At 38.8% G+C, this 14,628-nt stretch overlaps 2 protein-coding genes across 4 annotated transcripts; one reads left to right on the forward strand and one right to left on the reverse strand.

The window, feature by feature from the left end:
* The first annotated feature begins 6,037 nt into the window (after nucleotides 1-6,037).
* hspa8b (heat shock protein family A (Hsp70) member 8b) lies at nucleotides 6,038-10,980 on the forward strand. 3 transcript variants are annotated; one of them, XM_013912480.1, is made up of 10 exons: nucleotides 6,038-6,434; nucleotides 7,584-7,694; nucleotides 7,903-8,112; nucleotides 8,196-8,401; nucleotides 8,595-8,747; nucleotides 8,864-9,419; nucleotides 9,536-9,738; nucleotides 9,830-10,028; nucleotides 10,109-10,341; nucleotides 10,434-10,980. In XM_013912480.1, exons 3-10 carry the CDS (start codon nucleotides 7,908-7,910, stop codon nucleotides 10,617-10,619), a joined length of 1,941 nt encoding a protein of 646 aa, XP_013767934.1. In that variant the 5' UTR covers nucleotides 6,038-6,434; nucleotides 7,584-7,694; nucleotides 7,903-7,907; the 3' UTR covers nucleotides 10,620-10,980. The 3 variants fall into 3 exon arrangements, with proteins under 3 accessions (XP_013767934.1, XP_005739364.1, XP_013767933.1); XM_013912479.1 differs by lacking the exon at nucleotides 7,584-7,694 and having other exon boundaries at nucleotides 6,041-6,103; nucleotides 6,185-6,434; XM_005739307.2 differs by lacking the exon at nucleotides 7,584-7,694 and having other exon boundaries at nucleotides 6,039-6,434.
* Nucleotides 10,981-11,376: 396 nt separating this feature from the next.
* Nucleotides 11,377-13,320, reverse strand: lim2.3 (lens intrinsic membrane protein 2.3). Its single transcript, XM_005739308.1, has 4 exons — nucleotides 13,146-13,320; nucleotides 11,735-11,884; nucleotides 11,512-11,646; nucleotides 11,377-11,438 (listed from the first exon to the last, which is right to left on the reverse strand). The coding sequence occupies exons 1-4, from the start codon at nucleotides 13,318-13,320 to the stop codon at nucleotides 11,377-11,379; spliced, it is 522 nt and encodes a 173-aa protein (XP_005739365.1).
* Nucleotides 13,321-14,628: the final 1,308 nt, after the last annotated feature.

Genomic DNA, 14,628 nt, shown 5'->3' on the forward strand with positions numbered 1-14,628 from the left:
GAAGCACAGCCAAGGGATCCCTGGCGATTAGTAACCTGAGGATACATGCTTTATGGGAAAAACAAACAAAGACACATATAGTGCGTTTAGGTGTGACGCATAGATTCTACACCAAGCTTATCACAGATGTATCAGTAGCAGTGCAAATATGCAGATCATCAGACTTTAAGCGCAGTTTGGATGAAGACCCTTTAGGTGATCACTGATTGTATGTTAGATTAAATTCTGAACAGTATATTAGGAGTAGTGAGTCAGGTCAGATCAGTAGGATCCATATATGACAGGGTAGTACATACATTTACTAGTATTACCTGGTCAATCAGAGCCTGGGATGTTCACTGATGGTCCGCTTGTTGGTCCACACTTTACCTTTCAGCTTAAACTATGTGTTAGCTGTTGGGAACATGACAGATTTCTAAAAATCTAAGTCAAAGTTGATTTACTTTCATTTCATATTGTCTTCTTAAATGGGTCAGCCACTATCAGATGGTAAAACTGGGTTTACCGGTGTCACACAATTGCATTTTAAGGCAAATAATACCAATTTAAATGAGCTGGTCTTGATAAAGTTGATCCCAGTGATGAAGTTCACACAGGCTTTGGTTGCAATAATCACATTTAAATTGTTGTAAAATGTGTTTACTTTATATAAGAATGCATTTATACTTCAACTTGGGCTGTAACACATTTCCATTTCCTCTAATACAAAACGCTACATTTGTCATGCTTTTCAAGCTTGTTTTTGCTTTAATGGAACAAGCAAGGTATTTTTGTCCACTGGGTCCACACTAATTGTTATTTAACATTCAGATTTATGGTAAAAAATAAATAAATAAATAAATAAATTAAATGTAATGCTTATAATTACTTAGAATGTCTTTTTAACACATGGACTTTGAATTAAAAATATGTCTATGCAGATCCCTAAAATATAATCATTTTTCTTTTTGTCAGTGTTATGTGTGAAGTTGTTAACCTTGTCCCAAAGAATTGTATACTGTCCCTAACAGTGCATACCTTGAATTATGTTATGGAAAATATAAGTAAAATATATATGTAACATTACCTTATTTTTGTATAGCTTCTATATCCCATGCTTGTGATACTGATGCAAGCATACGGATACACTTTGTTACAGGCATAAATTTTGTGTAGCTTGTTGCAGGATGTGCCCTAAACAGTCAATGACATACATCCTGGAGGTTATATTGTATAAATATAGAAATGAAATTTTTTTTTATATATTTTATTATGTGTCTGATTTGACATGATTTACATGATTTTCAAAATGCAAATAAATTGATTACTTCTATTTTTAATGACAGTTTCACAGTTTCTATATTTTCTTTATAATTGTAACTTTATAGGGTAAAATTAATCTAAAAGCATTGAATCGTTTAGTACCACACCTACTGACTGCAGTTACTCCCTGCTTTATTGCAAAGCCATGAATATATGCAACACCTGAACAGTATCATAACATTTTTGTAACACAGGAGGTGTCCTTTTTTTGTTTAAAAGGTCATATCAGAGCACAGCACTACCTCATACTGTACTGGTAAACCAACCCCAGGATTTTTTTACCATTATTTTTTATAAAGCTTGATTATCTGTGACCCACTTGTGCATTTTTAAGAACTACACCCTGATCTCAGTGTCTGTTCTCACATAAATTTTGGGTGTTGGTTCAGGTTGTGTACTTTAGAGGAAGCCTCCAGCTATGTCCTTAATACTTATTTAGCAATAGCACATAGAGGCGTGGTTAAGCGAATGCTTTCTGGTTCAGTCTGCACTTCACAGACTGCAAAGAGTAACATTCTTTCACTTTCTGATATTTACTTACTAATCGTACTTACTAATTGTACTTACTAATCGTACCACAGCATACTACAATGTTAAAAAACAAACAAAAATAAACTTCTTCCAGAAGAAAAACAAAATGTAATATTAGCATTTAGAGCACCTGGTCTTTATCATTAGTTAATTAGTTAAATACAATCTCAGATTAACATTCAAAATGCCATATTATACTGTCATTATTTTTTTTTACAGAAAATAAATCAAAATGCAGAAGCAGTGAGTGGAAAACTACAAGGACACTCTTTCTGCTTCCATTAAGAGAGTCGAATTAAGACAATAAGTATAGCAGCTAGATGCCGCGAATCACATGCACTTGATTAATTGAGCATGTGCAAGTACGACCACCTCTATAAAAGCAGGTGTTTTGGCACTTCTTTGGACTAAAGCATTCAGTTGTGTGTTGACTCAATGTCAATGAGGAAAGACATCAGCAATGATCTTAGTTGATAACTGTTGCTTTCCATCAGTATAGGAAGAGTTATAAGGTAATTTTACAGTGAGAGACATTATTCATAAATGAAAAACTTTCAAAACAAATGAAAATTATTCTAGAGTCAAAGGTGAGACCATGTGTCCGACAGCTAAAGCTTGAATGAAATTGAATCACAGACCAAATCTACAACAGAATGTCTGAAAAAGAAAACATCTTCACATTGCTATCAGCTGGGAATTTATCACAATTGTGGTCTTCCTCGCCTTCTTACCCACCACTGTGTCTGGTCGGTTGGAACACCAACAAATCAGAATGTAGTTTGGTTATTATTCTGGCTGATGGTGGTTCTATACACACTACTTGTGCATTTTGGATTAGGGTTTGTTAAATAAATGAATGACATGATGTTATATGTCGTGTTTTGTTTTTACCTCATTTTCAGACATGTCACTGAACCAGAACCTGGCATGTTCAATTCAAAACCTCAGAAATGAATGAGAATGGGTGTGCTTGTTTTTTTTTTTCTTCTTACCATGACTGTATATACTGTTAAGAGCTGGAAGATAATGTAAAGTCACCATATGTTTTCTATGCAAATGTACAATTTGTAAACTCTACCCACCAGGTAAATATAGTTTTAAAATACTTAGTTTTATGATGATTTTTAATCAAATGATTAAATAGTACTAACTTGATGTCACCTACTTCAAAATTTGTGTGTAAAAATAAATACCTCCCCCTTAACAAACTTAAAAACGGTTACCTTTAATGAGAACTTTAAAAAACTTGAATATGAAATGACACATCACCTCAGAACTTCTTCTAGTTTCTATGTTTTCTGCTGTGTTTTAAGACCATCTGGTCTTGGGTCATAGGATCCACAGGGATTTTCTGCTCAGCTCACAGACTCAGAATAAAAACATTTAAGCCAAAGGTGTCCTGTGTGCACTTTACTGACAGAGTTTCTCATTGTGGTTTATTAGGAAAAGGCTTTTTGGGCAACGGGGGATTTAATAGTGTGAGTGTAAGTCAAGTGGAAAAACTGCCTGTGGAACTGAGTGACAGCTCTTTCAATGAATCCAACATTGCAGTAGGGTGACCAGATCTGAAGACCAGATATGAGTAGTATTATTGTAGTTTATTAGTGCTTTGTATTTTACTTTAATTCAACTTCCTAACTCCCTCTTAAATACATGCAATACTTTGAAGGGTTTGTTATTTTGTTTTTGTTTTTAAGAGCTCATGCAAGACGTTAACTATTCTTAACTATTGCTAATTGCTCTTCTATCAGGTAATCAAGTTCAGGTTTCTGTGACAATCTCATCCATTAACGAGCCACATATTTTTGGCTTATGTAACTGGCTTATATAAACTAGATACAGGACACTGTGTTGTTATGTGAGCAAAGTGGACACATGCCCAGGACCCTGGAGACAATAAGGCCCTCTGATAAGCTGTGCACTCCTCCTGTTCAGATAAGGACTCCAGCACTGAGACCAAACTTATTCTAGTTAAGTAAAACTAAACTAAAACAAGGAGAATGGTCCTCTTGAAATGTTCAAGATGACAGGAAAATAATTAAGGACAACATTTTAAGGGGCACCTGTCACTTATGGACATTGAAACTGAACTATGTGGCAGCTGGACTTTAGGAACTATTATATTTTAATTATTAAAAATTCTTGCTATGCACATGCATACTATTTACATAAAATACCACAACCACAGCCTAGACTCCTAAAACAAATGCTTTCAAAAGCTTGGAAAAAAAGACAGTCAAGGTTGATGTATTTCTGAGGTCACTTGGGAAATCATTCCAGAATCTTGGTGCAAGGTCAGCAAAGATGCCCCTTTTGAAATAAGCTTGGGCTGCAGGTCTAGAATGATTGGGAAGCAGACTTTAATGATCCTGTGGCAGCAGGTGCAAAACCAATTAAAACTTTAAATACAGGGCCAAAAAGACGCCAAAAGATTTTTAAAATGTATTTGACTCCTTCAGGTTTATGTAATGTTCTGATTCTAAATGTATATATATATAATAAACATTATGAGCTGCAAGCATAATCGTATTACTGTATTGTGTAATTGTACTGGTGTATGTATAGGTTGCATTGTGTTGCATGTTCTGTGTCTGTGGTTATGAGAGGGGAAAGAAATGTTGCCCTTGTCATGTAGCATATATACACATTGTACTTTGGGGGAAAATTTGTCCCCCAAAGTTGACATTGAGTGATGATGAGCAGGTATTGATGTTTCTAAACAGGAAAAGTAAGAAAAATGCATTGTTTCATCCAGGAGTTGAAGCTGTATCACAGCAGATTTCATACATATATCAGTATGCCAGTGGGGTAGTTTTAACTCTTGGTGGCAGAGTGGGGACCACATCTGAGGAGGCAGAAATACCTTCAGAGCGCCTATTCATCTGGAGCAGTAGAGGTGGATGGATTGATCAAAATATTGATAGTACTGATACCAAAGCTGATATTGGTATCATATCAATACTAGCACGATAGGATTGATACTCTGTTTCTAGCCTCTAATTTCAGTATGTAACTGACTGAATCATGGGGAAATGAAAAAATATACCTCAAAAATTTAGTATGAAAAATTTCAGAACCTTTTTGTATTGACTGTCATGTCTATATTTTAAGAGCCTTCGGCACATTTAAACAACAGAAGTTGACCCAAAGTTATTCAGAGACAGGCACATTCACATTCCAAGTCTTCAAAAACCCACTTTCAAAATATATGAAAAGCTGTGTTTGTTATGTTAAATAATTATTCTGAAATTATTATTGTTGTTATTTAGTGGTCATTAAAATGTCTATAGAATCTAAAAAAAACTGATGATGATTCATCTCATAAGTCATGACACATTGTTCTCTACATAAGCTACTTTTATAAGTTAGAAGTATCCGTATTGTCTGTCCCGTTTGTAGCAACTGAAAATAAAATAAATTCATAATTATAATAAAGGTCAATCAAATGGACCAATATGGCAAGGCCATGATGATCCACTTGGTAAAATAAATCTGCTTGGCATCTTTCTTGGCCTTAAGACAGCAATTCTGATGGCTAAAGATCCAAACGGGACACAAAAAAAGAAAAAAAAAAGAAGTATCCGTATTGGTATTGGCAATACTGGCCAAGTATTCGCTTAGTATCAGATCGCAGTAGCGCACCACTACAGAGCAGTGCCTAGCTGTGCGTCTGAGGTAAAATGGTAGTATTTCACAATTTGTGTATATAGTACTGGTGTGCTTTTTGAGCAACAAGTGCACTTGTTGCCTAATGTCTAATAAACTATGCTTCCTATGATGTAACTGGAAACTCCTTTTAACCCTTTGCTGTAACCTTCCACACAACCTGAAGAGTACCTCCTCATGAGTCAATGACAGCTTTCCTTGAGAAGTCTAAATCAAGTTTAATGCAATGGTCTGGTCAGATCTGTTTTTTAGGATCTAAAAATTAAGTTTGCTTTGAAAAGTTAAATGCTGCAAAATCAACCAGTGAAATTAAGCAGTGAAATTAAGCAGTTGGTGTGAATGGCTGAATTAGGTATAACTGAATCCAAGAAATATTTGTAACGCCGAAAGATTTTATAACGACACAAAGACTACAGATAGCAAGTTTGTGTGCTTAAATCTAGCAAATTTTCCACAATGAACAAAGAGGGAAAAGCTGCCTACAAGATCACTTTTGCCATATCAGGTAACTCACTCAATCAAAATAACTCCTTCAGGAGTACCTGAGACGGGAACCTGTGGAATAATCCAGAAACTGTTTGGCACTGCTGGATCATTCTCCTCAGTGAGTTTGCTAGTAATTGCTAGAAACGAAACGTCAACTTTAGTTTTTTTTTTTTTTTCACTCTCTGTATTTTCCTGATAGCAACTGCTTTGGAAATCTGCTGACGGTATTTTTAATTGGACCGCTGGTCGAGGCAGTTGAAACTGACGGGAGAGGATTGGCCAGCATCGCTCCTCCTGTGTTCTAGAGAGTTCGGAGTGGGAATGATATTGAGGAGGGCCGCTCCCACACACATACACACACACTACTGACTGATACCGGGGATCAGGACCCGTCACACCCAGTCACTCAGGGCAAAGGCAACCTGCGCCACAGTAGGAAAACAACAGAGGTGAGTATAGAGAGGAGAAGCGTGTGGCATGCTGACGTCAAGTGGTTAGCGTCACGTTAACATCATTAACGGCTGCAGTGTTTTAAGGTAACATCTAAGCTAGTTAGTGCTTTTTTTTGCTGTTGTTTTGTTTATTAGGCTTATCTTACTGCCACACATCCTTAAGTATACATGTTAAGTGTAGCTTAACCGATAAGATGCTTGACAGTTAAAATGACAAACAACAGGTATAAACTGCTACTGCTGCTGCATGTTCCGTCTTACTCAAAACGGTCGGGATGAAGTTTCTAATATGCGTTAAAGTTACATAAAGTGGGAAGAAAGATCCAGAAAGTTCGCAGGCTTCTGAAGAATGAAAGGGCACGCCCACTCGCACTGCTGCTGATAGACTGGCATGTACTTGCTGCTGCACAGTCACTCTTTCCCATCATCACTCCCAAAACTAATGCAATGCAGTGTCCATAAACAATGTTAGCGAAGCACATCAGTATAAACAAGAGTCAGTGCAATTTGCAAATAAAGTTGCTTTGCATTATCCAAAGCAAGCACCTGTATAAGTTGTCATATTTTGCAAATTAAGAATGCAAGCTAAAACCTACCCGTCATTATCTTTATCAATATAGGAATGTTCATGCGGACTGTAATAAAGCATAGCTAAAATCAACCCACTGTTAACCACAGTCCAAATATATATATCAATCAGCTCTACTTTTTGCTAACCCAAGCCATAAAGCCCTGGCTCTTATCAAACTGCCAGTCTCCACATTTCTGCTGCACCACTACTGGCAGCATGCCCCACAGGAGGAACCCAGCCACCCACTGGCATGAAAAGTTTGTTATAATGACCTCCCATGTGGTTTAAGATTAGGGTATCATTACAGTGTGTTGGTAATCTGCTACTGTAGCAACAGTAAACATGGCTTTTCCTATTTAGCTGTTTTCCCAACATTTTCCACTTAGTTTCACTCAGAAATGTATTGATAGAGAATCCCTTTTGTAGTTTATATTTTTGAGATTATAAAACAGAATATAGAATATTAGTGTCTTGTAATGGCCACTAGAGGTGATTTTGGATGGTACATTGTTGTTAGACCAACAGCAGTCTGCACATTAAAAACACAGAGATAAAAATTTTGATTTTGATTACAGGTGTCCAAATACCTTATTCTTGGAAGAGGCCCATGCTTTCCTGTCGTTCCTTGTTAATGTAATAAAGGCACTTAATACCAAGTTCTCAGAAAGGAGGAGGCCTAGTAACAGGTGTGGTGGACTTAACTTTCACAGAAACCATTTGTTTGAACAGCTCAGACTCTGATAATAGCCTCATTACCCCATACTACAAGAGTGCATCATGGTATCCCCACCCCACCAGTGCTTAGAGCTTAAGTTACTCATCTGCCACATATCCACACTGTCACTTTAGTGCCAGTCTGTGATTAACAACTATAAATAATGATCTTATTCTCAGGAACCATGTCCAAGGGACCAGCAGTTGGTATTGACCTGGGCACTACCTACTCCTGTGTAGGAGTTTTTCAGCATGGCAAAGTGGAAATCATTGCCAATGACCAGGGAAACAGGACTACACCCAGCTATGTTGCATTCACTGACACAGAGAGGCTAATTGGGGATGCAGCCAAGAACCAAGTGGCCTTGAACCCAAACAACACAATATTTGGTATGCTTTTTTCCCCCTAGAAAATTCAAGAATAGAAGATGAGCTTTGATGTTTCTGCGTATTAATCCTTTATTGCTTCCCAGATGCCAAACGTCTCATTGGACGCCGGTTTGATGACAGCGTTGTCCAGTCAGACATGAAACATTGGCCCTTTACAGTGATCAATGATGCTTCACGACCCAAAGTAAAGGTGGAATACAAGGGTGAGGCCAAGACGTTTTACCCAGAGGAGATCTCCTCCATGGTGCTGCTTAAAATGAAGGAGATTGCAGAAGCATACCTTGGCAAGGTACTTCTGAGCAAAAAGATTTATAATCTTTTATTTTAAGTCTCTCTTTCCCAGCAAGACACAGAAATGTCAACAGCAGACTTCACTGCTTGTGTCGTGTTTACTTTTACAGCCTAGATACCTCCTGGTTTAAAATTAACAAAAAAAACCTGCTCATCACAGTTCTCATTGATAGTCTTATTAAAATTTCCAGACGGTAACAAGTGTCGTAGTGACTGTGCCTGCCTACTTCAACGACTCTCAGCGCCAGGCCACCAAAGATGCAGGGACCATTTCTGGGCTTAATGTCCTTCGTATCATCAATGAGCCCACCGCTGCTGCCATTGCCTATGGCCTGGACAAAAAGGTATGCTAGAGTTTTTTGATGTTGTGTAGAAAGCCCTAAAGTTTGTCTGAATAAAAAAAAATAAAAATTTACTAAATCCACAATCTACAAATTACGATTAAATGCTACATTTTTAGGTTGGATCAGAGAGAAATGTTCTCATCTTCGATCTGGGCGGCGGCACATTTGACGTCTCGATCCTGACAATTGAAGACGGCATCTTTGAAGTGAAGTCCACAGCGGGTGACACTCACTTGGGCGGTGAAGACTTTGACAACCGCATGGTGAACCACTTCATCTCCGAGTTCAAACGCAAGTACAAAAAAGACATTAGCGACAACAAGAGGGCGGTGCGGCGTCTGCGCACGGCATGTGAGAGGGCCAAGCGCACGCTGTCATCCAGCACTCAGGCTAGCATTGAAATTGACTCTCTGTACGAGGGCATCGATTTCTACACCTCCATCACCAGAGCCCGGTTTGAGGAGCTGAACGCAGATCTGTTCCGAGGAACCCTGGAGCCTGTGGAAAAGGCTCTCCGTGATGCCAAGATGGATAAGGCCCAAATCCATGACATTGTGCTAGTGGGGGGTTCTACTCGTATTCCTAAGATCCAGAAGCTCTTGCAAGATTTCTTCAATGGGAAGGAACTCAATAAGAGCATTAACCCTGATGAGGCAGTGGCCTACGGTGCAGGTATGGCCCCTGTGTGCTTAGAAATAGAACAACAACTGTCTTGCACTACAGAGCTACTAATGAGCAACATTTTAAAACTTGATTTCACTTTTCTTTTTTCTTTTCTTTTCCTGCAGCTGTGCAGGCAGCCATCTTGGCAGGTGACAAATCTGAGAATGTGCAGGATCTCCTGCTGCTGGATGTGACCCCCTTGTCTCTGGGCATCGAGACTGCTGGAGGAGTCATGACTGTGCTGATCAAGAGAAACACCACAATCCCCACAAAGCAGACCCAAACCTTTACCACCTATTCAGACAACCAGCCTGGTGTGCTCATTCAGGTAAAACTACAACCTCAGTCCCCTCTTCCATTTGTTTACTAAAATGTAAGACTGAAACATTGAAAATGCTTTTTTGATGTTTTGTCATCAGGTGTTTGAGGGTGAAAGAGCGATGACAAAAGACAACAACCTCTTGGGGAAATTTGAGCTCACCGGAATCCCACCAGCCCCACGTGGGGTTCCACAGATTGAGGTGACATTCGATATCGACGCCAACGGCATTATGAATGTGTCTGCAGTCGACAAGAGCACCGGCAAGGAGAACAAGATCACAATCACCAATGACAAAGGTAACTAGGAAGTGAACTGTATCCAGATTGTGAAAATCGAGTTCTTTGCATTTAAGCCATCTTATTGCTCTGCTACTCAGGTCGCTTGAGCAAAGAGGACATCGAGCGCATGGTCCAGGAAGCTGAGCAGTACAAAGCTGAGGACGACGTGCAAAGACAGAAGGTCTCTGCCAAGAACGGTCTGGAGTCTTACGCCTTCAACATGAAGTCCGCTGTGGAGGATGAGAAGCTAAAGGGCAAGATCAGCGACGAAGACAAACAGAAGATTTTGGATAAATGTAACGAGGTCATCAGCTGGCTGGATAGAAACCAGGTATGAGTTTGTGCTGAACTGTGATTAGAAACCTTGAAAACAAATGCTCAGAATAAACTTGCATTTGACTCCCTCTTGTTACTTCTCTACAGACAGCAGAAAAAGATGAGTTTGAACATCAGCAGAAAGAGCTGGAGAAGCTGTGCAACCCCATCATGACCAAGCTGTACCAAAGTGCAGGTGGGGTTCCAGGGGGCATGCCCGGCGGCTTCCCCGGGGGTGGTGCTGCTCCTGGAGGAGGAGGATCCTCCGGCCCCACCATCGAGGAGGTCGACTAAGCCGCAGCTTGAACAGATGTGCATGAGCCTGTTCCCTTTGTTCTTGAAACGTTCGTGTGAGAGTAACACCATTCATGTTATCGCAGCATTATGTAAATACTCAAAACCATTAACTTCCATTCTCTGTTGACTGTTTTGACTTTTTTCTTCTTCTTCTTCTTGTTTTTTACTTTGTTTTGTATGCCAGGCTTAAGGCTGTATATGCACTGTGACTTTATTGATTAACAGTTTCTCTTGGAAGTGAAGTTCCTTTGAGTTTAGTTCACATTTGCATTCCCAGTGTTTTTCTGGGTTGATATATGAAGCTAAAACTGTTGTTTATTGCACAACGATTAGCTAAATTAAACCAAATGAAATATTTTCATGATTTCCGAGTCATTTATTTATTACCTCAAAGCTTTTCTGTGAAATTGAGCAGCACTATGGAGTGTTTTCTCAGGCATGGCTTTCAGCCTGCACGTTTAAATCTGAAACTGCATCAAAGCCGATGACTAAGCAGACATGCTTGTAGTTTTTCAAGGCTTCCTTTGTGTTTTTGTGGGTAGTTTACCATCAAAGTTTATTTGCTGGTCCTGATAGTGTGCACAATAATAGAGCAGAGACAAGACAGGCAACAACATTTTTCTCATTTATTTTGCTTAGTCGTGACTACTTAAGATGTTGGAAAGTTCATGGGGGTGTATTGGTTCCTCTTGGTCGCAGGTTATGGACCATTGCTGGTACACGTGTGAGAACATATGTTGAAGTGTTCGGCAGGTCAGCGCGAGTTAGAGTTTCTTGGGCATTCGTGCATCCGGTAGGCACACATGTAGAAGATACCTGAAACAGGGTAGGGTAAATAGTTCAGTTAAAAATAAAAAACACAACACTTAAAGCATCATGAGATCCAAACCTGAGAAGAACGTGAGCACCACTGCCACCCAGCCCATTATATAGGACCAGGAGAATCGCCAGCTGCCATAACGTTTGCCGTAGTAGTTCACCGTCACCCCTGTGTACACAGCCATCGCCAGCAACACAAAGAAGCCTGCACAAAAAGATAGCGTAAGTACCGGAGGTGCTAATTCTCTGCTATACCAGGAAAGCTTGTATATGACTGCATGTGAGGAGCTCACAGGAGATAAAGAAGAGGATGCCAGCTGCAAATGTCTTGTCAAACCCGTCGAAGGAGGAGTAGTGGATGAAGGCCATGACGCCAATCACAATGCCAATGAAACAAGCCAGCAGGGAAAGGATCATGAAGGCCCGGGTGGCATCCCAGTATGCTGTGAGCCAGAGCGAGACAGGCCAGACTTAATAAATGCAGACTTTAGAAGGATGTTTATTCTTTGTTACACATTCAGTTTGTGAAGTTATATGTTGCCTGTATTTGTGCTTGTCCTAATGTAGGAGACAGATCTAGCTTGCCATCTAGAGCATGTCAAAAAATGTGATGAAGTAAGAGAGAAAATGGAAAGCTGTTTTATGTTGTGTTGCTGGTGCAAATAAAAGCATATGAAGAAATCTCACACACAGGCTCCCCACCAAAAATAGATTTCCTAATAACATCTGTGCCACTAGTGTGACTCGCAACCTACTTGAGGTGGAAGCACAATTTCGCAGTCCCCCTGTATGGAGGACTGAAAGTGCCAAAGCCAGAAATAAATGAATAAATAATTCAATGCAAGCCTTTCGCGTCTTTATTATATTATTTTCAATTTTGAAATAGTTCCCTTATTTTTAATGCTCTTTTTACAACACTCCCCGCATTCCTACTTTATTACCAAACATCAAAATATGTTGTGGGTTCAGGGAGTTTTTTTATTTGTCGATCAACACTAGGTTCAGAAATGTTTGCCAACAAATAAAGCAGTTTGTCTGGACTGTGCACGCTTTTATGAGTGCACATAAAGAAGTGTAGATGTGATGTTTTCTCAGGGTGGATTTCTAAGTCAAATAATTTTATATTTATCCAAACAGAGGTAAAAAGGAAAGGGGAAATGTTTTTAAAATGAATGTATCTATATTCATTAATAAATGTTATTAACCACTTAATTTTAGAGATAAATAATTGCTGGTGCTATTTAAAGCATAAATGTTTTGGCATTTTACAATTAGTTAATGGCTATATGTATTATTTTTTCATCTACTGTGATATTTTTTAGTCAGTGAGTCATTTATTCATTTTATTGATTAATTAATTTTTATTTTTACATTTTGGTTTTGGTTTTTTTCAGATTGGGTTTTTAAGTTTCAGTCATCCCTACCCATGAACCTAAAGGGAGTAACCATAGTGAAGATTGGAACTAACAAAATATATTGATTAAATAACAAAGAAATGTTTGTTTTTTTCATCTTTTTTTGTAACACCAAAGTATATTATTTTATTTTATTTTGGAAGTTTTGGTTCTCCATACTCATAAAGAAGAGAGGGGAAGTATTCCAGTGTCGATCAAGGTTCTGGACTAATTGTGAGCAAACTAAGACGTATTAATGAGGGTAAGCCTGTCTGTAGACATGCAGTGTAAGACAACCAGCAGGTCTTACCAATACTGTCTGTATGTGTCATGCATTTCCCAGGCACACAGTACCGCCACAGGCCCTGGTGCATGTAATTGCTGGAGTGCCGATACTGCATCCAGTAGTCAGTTGCCGTGGAGACAATGAGGAGTATGTTTCCAACTCCGGCACAGAACAACCCACCTCCCATGAAGCTGTACATCCTGCCAAAAAACACTGACTGACACGTAGACAAAAAACAGGTCAAGGCCTCACCACCACATCTGAGCCCCGGCTATACCAATTAGAGCAAGTACTTCCTGTTACAGAGAGGAGTAACAGTGGGCATGAATAAAACAATATCTAAATACATTCAGCGGCATGCCACAAATGCGATGCTGGAGCTATCGACAGATCTGATTGCATATATATGAAAAAGAAAAAAAGAACCGTCTTATAAGACATGAACAAGCAGCAAGCTCAATCTGACAAATCATTAACCTCTAACTCTGCTGCATCAGGAAGTGTCTATATTTTTAAAAGCACATGCAGGGCTGATAAACATTTTTCAAAGCCAGATATATTTATGTTAAATTATACCCAAGTCTGCCAAACATGGTACAGTGAACAGTGTGTAAATGATGCACACGAGCTCGGGAATTTTATTCCATCTAGATTCAGTGGTGCATCCGTAACACATGGCATATTGTTTAAATATTTTATATAAAGTGGGCTTTTCCACTCTGTTTTAAATTTAATTGAAGTGAAATTTAAGAGAAGCAAGGATTCACCCACTGAACTTAATTCAAACAACACTAAAAATGACTTTCTTATTCCATACAAAATACAGTTAATTGCACTGTGTTTCCATATTGATCACATACCTCTTTTTCCCCTTAGAAAAAGTCAGAGATTCCAATAATTCGGGTTGTCAAAGCACGGAGGAGCCCAATATTGCCCAGGATGGCAGGAAAGTTTTGTTTGTGCATAGGAAACCAAGCGAACAAACGGGCTGACGGAACAATGGAGCATGCTGAGCCACAACCAATCACAGAGGATGAGTTTTGTGTTTTAGGGAATCTGCTGAAAATACAAAACCGTTAAAGCGCTGCGCACATCTCGGCAATACTGATGACACAGGGCTTTTAATTCATTACGCTCCACAACCATACACAGCAAACCCGTGGCCTGCGCTGCTCAACCATAGTACTGCTGAAAGAGAGATTATTTAACATAGTACAAAATGTAGAAACAGAATCCTCTGCAGTGTTGAATTATGTAATATGACTTTGGTAAATCATTTTGCCCATTATTCACATGTTAAAGTTTTGTTTTTAATAAATATTGGGCTCTTTCTCTCTTCAATATAGACTTTCATAAAATTCAAATTGTACAACTCACAAAAACTTTTATAAGGCTCATAACATAGATGATAAATCAACCATCTCATCATCATTTTAGTTCCACTAAAATGTTGAAAGTACAAATTATGATCATCTAAATAAATTTATATACACACACACATATATAT

Source organism: Pundamilia nyererei, unplaced genomic scaffold (genome assembly GCF_000239375.1).
Source record: "Pundamilia nyererei isolate P.nyererei 1_Seehausen unplaced genomic scaffold, PunNye1.0 scaffold00091, whole genome shotgun sequence".
NCBI classification, from domain to species: domain Eukaryota; kingdom Metazoa; phylum Chordata; class Actinopteri; order Cichliformes; family Cichlidae; genus Pundamilia; species Pundamilia nyererei.